Source organism: Micropterus dolomieu, linkage group LG18 (assembly GCF_021292245.1).
Source record: "Micropterus dolomieu isolate WLL.071019.BEF.003 ecotype Adirondacks linkage group LG18, ASM2129224v1, whole genome shotgun sequence".
Lineage (NCBI taxonomy): Eukaryota > Metazoa > Chordata > Actinopteri > Centrarchiformes > Centrarchidae > Micropterus > Micropterus dolomieu.
The window spans coordinates 3,035,022-3,046,761 of record NC_060167.1 but is presented as its reverse complement, the minus strand read 5'-3'; the positions used below and the strand labels follow the sequence as shown (position 1 = coordinate 3,046,761).

The following is an 11,740-nucleotide window of genomic DNA, read 5'->3' as shown; positions in this document are numbered from 1 at the left end:
TTGCCAGAGAACACCAAGATTGGCAAATTCGCCACTGGCGCCCTGTGCTCTTCACAGATGAAAGCAGGTTCACACTGAGCACATGTGACAGACGTGACAGAGTCTGGAGACGCCGTGGAGAACGTTCTGCTGCCTGCAACATCCTCCAGCATGACCGGTTTGGCGGTGGGTCAGTAATGGTGTGGGGTGGCATTTCTTTGGGGGGCCGCACAGCCCTCCATGTGCTCGCCAGAGGTAGCCTGACTGCCATTAGGTACCGAGATGAGATCCTCAGACCCCTTGTGAGACCATATGCTGGTGCGGTTGGCCCTGGGTTCCTCCTAATGCGAGACAATGCTAGACCTCACGTGGCTGGAGTGTGTCAGCAGTTCCTGCAAGAGGAAGGCATTGATGCTATGGACTGGCCTGCCCGTTCCCCAGACCTGAATCCAAGTGAGCACATCTGGGACATCATGTCTCGCTCCGTCCACCAACGCCACGTTGCACCACAGACTGTCCAGGAGTTGGCGGATGCTTTAGTCCGGGTCTGGGAGGAGATCCCTCAGGAGACCATCCGCCACCTCATCAGGAGCATGCCCAGGCGTTGTAGGGAGGTCATACAGGCACGTGGAGGCCACACACACTACTGAGCCTCATTTTGACTTATTTTAAGGACATTACATCAAAGTTGGATCGGCCTGTAGTTTGGTTTTCCACTTTGATTTTGAGTATGACTCCAAATCCAGACCTCCATGGGTTGATAAATTTGATTTCCATTGATAATTTGTGTGATTTTGTTGTCAGCACATTCAACTATGTAAAGAAAGGAGTATTTAATGAGATTCATTCATTCAGATCTAGCATGTTATTTTAGTGTTCCCTTTATTTTTTGAGCAGTGTAGTTTACTACCACTTCTTTCCTTTTTGTAATTCATTTTATTTTGTAGGCTTGGAACACAAGCTCTCCGGAATAACTGATATTTAGAATGGGCTCAGTCCGCAGAGAGACCTGGAGATTGAGCTTCAGCTCTCTGATCAGCATAAACCTGAACCAAGTGAAGGTTTCAAGCAGATGCATTAATGCATGTAAACACACAGTAGCTGGTGCTAACCCAGAATGACCAGTTCAAGAATGTCCACATATAGACACTTTCTGTCTCAGGTTGTGTGTCAGAGTGTAGCGACGTCATTGTCCAGCTCAGTTTTGGGACTTTCTTGGATGCTGTTCTTATCTGTCCTTGGAGTTTTTAAATTATGTCACATTGTTCATGCTGTGGCCTGTGACACAGGAAAACATACTGTACAGCAGCTCAGTGGGGAAAAGTGATCCCTAATGCTGAAGTAGGTCCAACACCGTCTCTTCACTGACCACCTCAGGGGGACTGGTGACTGAGGCCTGGTTCCCAACCACATAAAGGAGAAAGTATCCCCCTCTGAATGATCCCTAATCAAGAACTAAACTTACAGGAAAATAAATTTAAATAGCAGAATATACTTACAGACTGCTGCAGACTAGAAAGTACAATATGACCTTGGCATCACTCGGTCATGTTAGTCAGTAGGTGCTTTTTGTATTCAAAAAGCTCTGTTGAGTTAAAATATCAAGCATTGTTTCCATTTTGATCTGTTGTGTCATTGGGAGTGACCAGTTACGACCAAGATGGCCAAAAATATCCCATGAACTTCAAAACGAGAGCTAAAACTGTTTCCCAACATAAGGAACTATCTTTGTTGTTATATTTTATCAGCGAAATGTCTTGTAAAGATGAAGGTTAAACAAATATAAATAGAGGATTAACTGTGTTAACGATCTGCTGTGACAAAACAACATCTACACACAACAGCTGTTAACTTCAACCTCTTGTTTTATTAAAATCTTCCATCTTACAAATAAAGACCAACTTCAACACAGAAAGTTCACATTCTCCAGTAAATAACATAATGTAAAAAATAAAACAACATAAAACAAATGTGTTTAAGTTTCTTTAAAAATAACCCAAATTCCTGACAGTCAGTTCATTCATATATACACAACATAATATACATCAGTCAGACAGACAGGACATGCCTGCACATTGTCCGGCTGCAGAAACAGCAGCAATGCCAACTAAAATGAGCAGTTAACACACACGTATCAAAATTATTGATCACTGTCAATCGGTATTGCTTAGGTGTTTTCATTGCCTGCTGCACTGCTGCTCCACGCCGAGGAGGAATTATTTGGAAAGCCCTGTAGAGTGATGAAAAACGACTGTGCACCAGCACAAGTCATCACAGAAAAGAACTAAATCAACACATTATGTGAATAATACTAAATTTGTATTAACTGGGTGTAACTTAAACAGTCTATTTACAAATCTACATATTTGACAAAAAAATCCTGTTTATTATAAAAAAAATCTACTGTATGAGGAACCAATCCTCTGTAAAGACAAACTTAATGCAATAAAGAAACTAATTTTAAATGTATGACAGCACTGTAAAATGTGCATGCTTATTCTTTAAACAGACAAATAGCATCTTCTCAAAACTGTCTTGCCCCAAAGCCCTTCAGTTTCTGCACTTACACATCATTTTCCCAGAATTGTAACGAGATACAGCACCAGGAATATCGTCTCACTGCTTCTGCTTCTATTTACATAAAAGCTTTGTTCCCTGTAGTGACAGCGGTATCACATAGGCATGTGTGTACCTGTAGTGACACTTATTTGAAGTCACAGGAGATTATTACGTTTGTCTAAACTGTGATTGTAAAATGTAAGGCAGGATGATCAAGGCACGTGTTACACTATAATACAGGAAGAATCCAATCCAAGCACAACTGAAAGAAAAGGATGAAGATGTTTTTACATTTAGGGTCTTCACACACGATAACTGAGTCCTGATACTCTGCGCTTTTTCATTCAGGAAAAAAACATTTAGTTTACTTGTTTGCATCAAACAACATACAAAAGTAAAAATATGAAAATCAGAGCTAATTTTGGACTAAAGACTAAAATTCTAATATAAATAGATATCAGAGTCCTTGGTGTTTGTTTTGAACGTGTATTTACTAAAAAGAATAAAAGTTAGTTTGCCCCCTACATGAGGTGTGAATTTTTGGTTCCGGTTCTTGTAATTTGATTTGTGCAGTAGTATCCGTGTGGGCGGGATCTAAAAATAGTTGGTGACATCACTTCCACTATTGATAGTTAACCTGATTAAGCAGGTACAGAGCACTGAGGTCACATACGTGTCGCCGCCGGGTCACTTGCCGTCACCATGGATGTATTATAAGAACTGGATATTGGACTTCAAGATGGAGCCCATTCACTTGAAGTACAGAAAGTTTTCAAGTTTGCCTCATCGTGCGGCCAACTGCACACAAAATATTTAAATAAAAATGACTTTAAGACTCTTATTAAATAAGTTCTGGCGTCAAGTGTAAAATTGTCTCGTGCCGTTAGTTCCTGGAGTGAAGTAAAGAAAAGGCAGTGCGAGGCTCCAGTGAAAACATTTTCAATTGTCTCTTTAAGGTTCATGTTGGGACACATTGAGGACGATCTGTTCTCAGAGTTCAGCTCAGCTGCAACTTGTCATTTTTAAATGTGACAGATCTTCTGTTAGGACAAACAACTGCTGTGTGTGTGTGAGACCTGTTTTGGCTACCGCCTTGTTTTTATTATTTTATTTTATTACAAAGGAATTCAATCAGTTTTAATATATAGTCCTTGTAAATATATTTCATGTGTTTTGTAAACTACAACCCCACAACAACAGCAACAACAACCCTGCTGTATCTTTAAAGGCTCCTCACATGATTAAAAAGAGGCAAAATGGTTTCAGGAAACACAAAGGGAAACTCTGAAGGAGCGTCAGAGCCAACATGGCCGTAATGGCGTGATTTCTGCCAGGCATCAACTGTGGAAGAAGACGAAGGACTGACCTCTTTATAAAAACCACCAGAGTCCATGGAGACTTTTCCTCGTGGATTGTAATAATCTAATAATAGTCCGAACTCCCGGTTTAATTCGGGGTCTTGAGCTCAAAGCGGCTGTACACCGGCTTGTATTTCGTCTTGTTGTACTGGTTCACCAGGTCCAGCTTGCTGTGGCCCAGCGTCATTCGTTTTTGGTCGTGTCGGGTCATCACCTTGACCGGAGAGAGCGGCGGCGGCGGCGGGCTCTGCTGGCTCTCAGGCTCAGGCTCAGAGAGGTCTGGCCCCCCCCAGGTCGTGGTGCCGTGAGGGGACGGTGAATTCCGGAAGTTGTCTTTGTCTTTGCTGGACGGGGGCAGGAAGAGGTCTGTGAGTTTGTTGATGAACTGGTTGGAGGAAGTCCTGTGCTTGGGGGTCAGTTTGCTGTCATTGAGCGGGGAGGGCGTCTGGGTCCTGGGGTTTAGGTTTGAGTTGGGGGTGCCAGGGCTGAGCCTGCCGCTGTGGAACGCGCCCGGTTTGTGATCGTACAACCCCAACGCCTGGAACTTGTTGGAGGTGCCCCCTATATTTGACCGCATGACGTCCGCCGGGTGAGGCTTGATCCACTCCATGCCCTTTGGCTGACCGTAGGGCGGGGGCGGTCCTTCCATGACTGGGCTGTGATTGGTTCCTCCGTTACCCGAGCCTCCTGCTCTCCTCTCAGGGCTCAGGTGAGAGTTGTTGTTGGGCTCCTTCTTGTCGTGACCTTGAGTGACCTTGTAGACCGTCTTGGAGGTCATCCCGGGTGCGGCCTTCACACTGGAGATGCTGTTACTTGATTGGCTGCTGGAGTGATCAGAGCACACCCTCTGCCTGCTGGAGGAGGGAGGGGAGGGAAAGATTAGCATACAGCAACTCCCGGGTCACCTGCTTGGTTCTAAGAGGCTTAGACCACCGGCACTTTAAACTTTACTCAATATGGACATGCTACACATCGTTAGACAGAATACATTCGCCACAATTCAATTGTGTAGATCAGTTTAAGGAAACAATGAGCACCAAAGCTGAATTAGATATTCACATTTACTGGCATGGTAAAGGATTTAAAAGCCTGTCTGATATAGATGCCTGTACCAAATACAGGCAGGCAAAAGCCTGGGCTATTAAATGTTTTACGGTAATCTATTAAATCTGTTAACTGAGAGATTGAGTATAAACTGACCATACTGTCTGTATTTTATATTGTGTGTGTGTATATATAGCTTATAACAACAAAAGGCAAAAATAAGATAAGAATAAGAAAAAACTAAAGCAAATAAAATTAAATTCAACATTACAGGTATTACTGTATCCTGACTGATACATCAGCAAGTTCCAGTTCCAATCTGGTTTATGTGCTTTTTAATTTATTTTGGTTATTTTATTTATGTCTTTTGTTTGGGTTGAGTTGTTTTAGTCTTGTTTTACCCATCTAAAGCACAAAGTTTATTATTATTATTATTATTACATAGTATACACTCCACCATTTCCAGACAAAAATATGAATCAGTTAATTAAAATACCTTAAAACTTCAGTTGATACGGGCTTTTATCTGCTTCATTCCCTGAAGTCCCCCTGTCTATATTCTCGACAGGCCTTTAATTCGTTACGCACAAAATTTCTCCTCAGCAAACTTTTCTATCAAATATTCTATCAAATTGATGATTACTGGTACAAAAATGTGGCTTTTTTTTGTTTGTCCACATTGACAAAAGTTTAAACATTTCTATTTGTATGCACAACCTAAGCAGCTTGGATTTCTACATCCAAAGAACGTCTAATTTAGACCCGTGTTTATTTGTTAAAACATGAGCCACGCCTGGAAAGGAAACAGACGGCCGTTTAATTGACACTCTGCTTTTAATTTAAGTTCTCCAGTAATCTCTTGGCTGAAAAATGTCCCAGGCCTCTAAGAGAGAAAGTACGTTCTAGTGTCAAATGTCAGCAGGAAATAATGTTTCCAAAGCTGCGACCCTTGAAAAAGTAAGTGGAGCTTCGTACCTCTCAGAGAGTAAATCCAGCCCCATGATGGGACCCAGCCCCATGCCCGTGCCGGGGCCCATCATGGCTTGGTATGACGGGTAGTAGGGCATCCCCTCCTCCTCCGGGTTGAAGAAGCAGTCGATGATCTGCGAGTCGGCGTACAGACAGCGGAACTCCCGGTCGAAGCTGTCGGTGATGCGGCCTGAGAAATGCATCATCATGTTGCTGTGCACCTGAGCCGACAGCCAGGTGAAACTAGACAGGAGACATAAAATCAGAGTGTGAAACCGGATGACCTGTAACTAAAACAGAGGCCATCATGTGAATCGGAGGAGACTGATCTTATTTTGCTCTCTAAGCATCTCTGTTACTTTGAATATCATACCATACTGTGTCTTTTTTTTTTATACATGCAGCGTGTTTTATATGTGTACATGCCAAAATCTGTACATTTAAATTGTTTGTGTTGCTTTACGGTCCTGTTCTGTTTTGTTCTTTTTAAATAAAAAGTCTTTAGCTATCATAATTAACTACAGTAATATTTAAATGTGCAGTACACTTCTGTGTATACAGTATATTTAGCTGATGATACTGTGATACTAAAGAGCAACATTAAATTAGTTCAACAATGGAGCAAGTTTTAATAAAGTTCCAACAACAACAGTAAAAATAATAAGTAATTAATCATTCAACCACAACGTGGTTAAGAGGAGCTGAAGCTCATTCTGTTGTTTAATTTTTACACATCTCTCATGTGTTAAATGTGTTAATCTGGAATAACTGAATAAGAAATAGGCAGCAAGATGTGAAACAGGAAATGACATCACCAACTAATCAGGAAAGTGAGCCTCCTATAAAACTCTGCATGCTGTAAACTGGGTTTATCATGTGTGTTGCATGGTTTTGCAGTGTTTTGTCACATCAAACAAAAATGTTTACGGAAACGAGAAATTATGAAACACAAAATGTGATTTAGACTCGGCACCCATCAGCTGTCTGTGTGTGTGTGTGTGTGTGTGTGTGTTATCTCCCTCCACCTCCAGCTGATTACATTTCCTAGACAGCGATGAGTCAGTGTGGTGACTCAGCAGCTTATCAGCCAGCAGCAGGCAGCAGGTGAACACTGAAGACCTGTCGGACCTCACTCTGCAAACTGTAAACTGTAAGATTTATTTGTGCTGAGCAGCAAATCTGCAGTGATGACGTCTGGAGCTGCATTAAAACAACACAAGAGCTGAGACGCTGAAATACGACCCAGAAAGTCCAGCAACAGATTAAAACGTGCGCTTGCATGTATTTGTGCGCTTGCATGTATTTGATTGGCCAACGCAGCACCTGACTGGATGAGATCAGCTTATGTCGCAGCCTGGTTTTACTTTTTGCCAGAAGGAGTTGATCAGCTGGAGGCCCCCCCTGTGTTGGGCTCCAGCCGGTCTGAACGCAGCCTTCGACACGCGGTCAGACTGGAGCAATTTAACAGAGTCAGAAAATATAAATAACTTACTAACTCGAATTTTAGCAGTATTAAAAAGATTTAACCCTTCAGGAGGGAGCTTGACTTGAACATGACAGATCTTCGGTTTTAGATGAAGAGCAAAATGGAGCGCTGAGGCAGCATGTTGTAGGTGCTCGTGCTTCAGGATGCCACTATTTGTTTAGTGCTGGAAATAAGTTTGAGTTTGAGGCACCCTAAGAGTTCAAATGGAAGGTTTGACTCTGACTTTGATTCATCAGACACGGTCAGTTGGGTTTCAGCACATCAGTGACTTAAACAAGGCGTCTCTCGGGGACGTAAGGGCTCAGATTAGGGGCGTGATCACACACTTGGATGACGAGAAGTGACGATGCATGAGAACAAGAAGAGAAGATTTTTAACACTACTTTGAAGAAATAGGAAAGAGCAGGGGGGTCTGTGGGCCCTCCCCCAGAAAATCGGACCATTAAACACTTAATTTCCTGCATTCTGGAGACATTTCTGCTCCAATTTACGGCGGAAATGTCTTTATTTATATTAAAGAAAAGAAAAAATGCAGATGGCAGGTGACGATTCATAAATATAAAAATATAACAGAATATAATGCGGTAAGTCGAGCCAGTTTTTAATTGAGGTGTCTTTAAAGTGACTTGAAATCATTTTGGAGCTGAGCTGTGAGGGAGACATGCTAAGACAGTGAGTTAGCAGCCAAACCAAACTGCGGAACCTGCAGGACAGCTTTCATAAATCACTGCTCAGATATGCTATAAGACATATTTCACCTCAGGTGAAATTCCTGGTGTAGGCTGTCCCGAGGAGGAACTGATCACAGCACGTCTTCACGGCATGAACCGTAAATCATTAAGGTTTGTTGAGTCTGACAGCCCATCATGACAAACAGTCAGGCCTGCAAAGACGATGTGTTTGATACTTAAATCTATTATCACTTTTACTCACAAGTCAAACCTGTCAAGATAAGCTGGGTTTACCGGCCTCTACTGTTTCCTGTAACACTGAACTTGTTATCAGTGTATCTAATAAACATCTTTGTGGATTGTAAAGTGTTTAGTTCAGGTTTTGGAAACTCCTTATCAGCAATTTATAAGCATCTAATAAAAAGTTTATAACACTGTATAACTTTAACGTATCACAACTGTGTTTTACAAAACTGATAAATGTAAAATAGGAACAGCTATAGTAATGTGTTTCCCAAAGAGTTTGCATAACATGTATGTAGGAAAGAAAAGTAACACCTTTTGTTTGGGTAACCAGATGAAAGCTGTTCTTTCTCCTCGTTATATCGTACATATGAATCAGTGTTTATTATTTGCTTCTCAAATAAAGTAATCTGTTTCAAACGTTCAGGGCCGGGCACTCCCCAGGTATCAAGGTGTTAACCGGCCATGGATTTTAATATCACAAGGACGTCTGAAGATAGCGTAGGAGGGAGGGAGAGGTGTGCTCCGGTGATAAGACCACATTTGGCACCTGTGCGGACCCCGCCCTTCGTTCCAAACGCAGCCGGTTTGATGCCTGTCAGCCTGCGTGCCTGACGTTGCCCGTTCAGTTGCCACACACCTGAAACCTGAATGAGGTGATTGAAAGAATGTGGGAACTCGCATCATGAACATAAGCTGCTTCTCGGTAGGAACTGTTGGCTCTTAGAAAGAGGCCCTGCTCTACGTGATAAAAAGGGCAATGACACAACTTCTGTTATATAAATAAAATTGAATTGAATTAAATGCTCAGCCAAACAATCTGACTTCCTTTGTCAGGAAAGAAAGTTTTGTCGTCAAGATTTTCCAGCCTGTAATTTTACTATTTCCGTCTTTTCTGCACACATGACATCTATTTCCTGTCCGTCTGTCCTGGGAGAGGGGCCCCTCCTCTGTTGCTCCATCATTTCCTCCTTGAAGGTATTGTATGCATTGTATCCTCCCTCTTGAGGCAAATTAATAATAAATATATTTGGCCATAGAAATAAAATTGACTTGACTTACTGGAATCTATCTGCAGTAATCTGATTTCTTAAACACCTTGTCAACGGTGAGAAATCTGGTTTCTGTAACTGGGGATTAAAGAAAAGTATTTCTATGGCCGCAGAGCAACTGGATAAAAAGACATGTTTCTTGAAGTGTTGCGTCTTTGTGTTTGAAATAATTTCGACTAAAGCTGAGACTGACGCAAAGTCTGAATAAGTTTCTGACTTTGATCATTTAACTGTTAAATTCACACACGTTCACGCTGCGAGGAAAAGCTCTACCCTCACAACAGAGCCGTGACGTCACTTAAATTAAAAAAGGAGAGAAATCTGATTATCGACCTGCTATATGTAAACATGTTTCCTGCTCGGGCTGAACGATTTTGAAAAAATTACAATCTTTTAGAAGGATATAGAACTTTCGATGTGATTTGCGATACTAGAGGGAATGTACATTTTTACATCACTGTACTCATTTAAATCCTTAGGGTTTGGTTTTGCAGGGATCTGTAGCAAACAAAGATGTTTTGTCTGTAGAATATGATGTGTGGGGCGACGCGGTGGTACAGTGGTTAGCACTGCCAGCAAGAAGGTTGCGGGTTCAAACCCCGGTCGCCCCGGCCTTTCTGTGTGGAGTTTGCATGTTCTCCCCGCGTCTGCGGGAAAGCAGTTGATGTGCAGGCCACGACATCTGACCGGTCTGCAGCACGACAGTATTTAATTTAAATATTGGCCATATTGTGATTTCCATAAGATTTCGAATCACCAAGAAACTTGTGTGAATGTAAATGTAGAGAATGAGACCTGAACCACTTTAAAACCGGTTTGTTTCTTCAGACAGAACCTGGGTTTGACTGTCCCTCCTTATACACCTGTTACTCTGCTTTCACTCTTATATGTAGTGGCTTTCTCTGCCAACCACAGCATATGGGATTTACACAAAGATAAATTTATGAAATTAAATTAACTTAACCATGAAACTAACCCTGTACACAGTATAAGCGGTTGACGATGGATGGATGGATGAAACTAATGTACAGCATTGGGTGTTCCTGCATATAGCATCAAGTTGGACTTGACTCTTCCCCTCTGCTTCCCCCCCGGCTGACATATCTAAGAATGTCGTTGCAACGAGCATGTGTCAGATTATCTTCTGACTACACACGTAGGCTACTACAGTTAAATTACCAGATGCATGTTATCAAAGTTTGAGGCAAATTCTAAATCGGTTGAAACAGCCAGTGTGAAAGAGCCATAAATATCTTTATAAAACGAGTTTAAAGACGTTTAAACGCTCATTTTCCCCATTCAGTGAAATCCTGTAGTGATATCATGCACTGTTTGTTGGTCAGCGACAGCAACCGGTTTAATGTAGCCAGAAAGCGACAGAAGGGCTCCACGAATGTCCACAAGAAGCTACAGAAGTCGACCGTGGTCGGAGTTATAATTACACTGTGAAGTGAAAGTCATTACCAACACTCCCTCTCTCCTGCTCTGTGACACTAAGTTGTTAAAATCCTCCAGAGTTTTACAGCACTGTCGGTCTGGCAGCCTCCCTGGTACATTACACTCACACTGACACTCACACAGAACTTTCTACTAGAAATCGTGTTGAAAAAAGTCCTTTTATACTGAAACTCAGTCACTGCAGAGCCACCATTCTCATTTACTCGTCGAGTGTGTAGCTGTAATTACGGTACAGGTATTACTCAGGTATTCTCATAACAGTTTCAGATAACGCCAACAGTCATTTCGCTGCACAGCGCGAGCATTGTTACAGACATCTGGTCACTCTGCGCTCAGCTGGCTTCCCCCTCCTTACCTGCTGATAGTCCTGCTTATCGGGAATGATGCAAAGTAAATGTCAAACAGTCCACACGCTCTGATGCTATTTTAATGCTCACATGCGTTGGACTGACTGTGTGTTCACTTCAGTGTCTGAATGTCTTCCTCCACCTACACATCGTCAATCTGTGGTCTTCTTTTCATCGCAGGCTCCTTCCAGACCTTCTCAAATTACTGCAAAGCTACACAAAGTCTGAACGTCATGACAAATGCACTGTACAGCACATCCCCACCACTGTGTGCCTTCTGTGCTCCAGCAATTTAGTATTGTACTTCCATAATGTTGTGGGACTTTAAAAAAGACTGGTCATGATGTGCAGCAGAGGCCGAGACATCCTGACTTTTAGTCCTCGGTACGGGTCAAACTCCAAAAAGCCTGGATCCTACATTTTCCTGAATGCAACTCAGTAGCATTACATTACATTTAGCCAAAGTATAATTGCTATACATGTCAGAGGTCGCACGCCTCTGGAGCAAATAGGGCTTAAGTGTCTTGCTCAGGGACACATTGGTGGACCCCCCCCCCCCCCCCCCCCCCCCCCT

General features: G+C 42.4%; 1 protein-coding gene across 1 annotated transcript in view; it reads right to left on the bottom strand.

Moving 5' to 3' along the window:
* Positions 1-1,826: 1,826 nt before the first annotated feature.
* Positions 1,827-11,740, bottom strand: part of fam83c (family with sequence similarity 83 member C) — an 18,198-nt gene continuing 8,284 nt past the window's right edge. Inside the window, exons 5-6 of the mRNA XM_046028514.1 lie at positions 5,916-6,152; positions 1,827-4,750 (exon numbers count right to left, since the gene is read on the bottom strand). Coding sequence (XP_045884470.1) covers positions 3,985-4,750; positions 5,916-6,152 — 1,003 coding nt within the window. The 3' untranslated portion in view covers positions 1,827-3,984. The remainder of the gene's footprint in view (positions 4,751-5,915; positions 6,153-11,740) is intronic.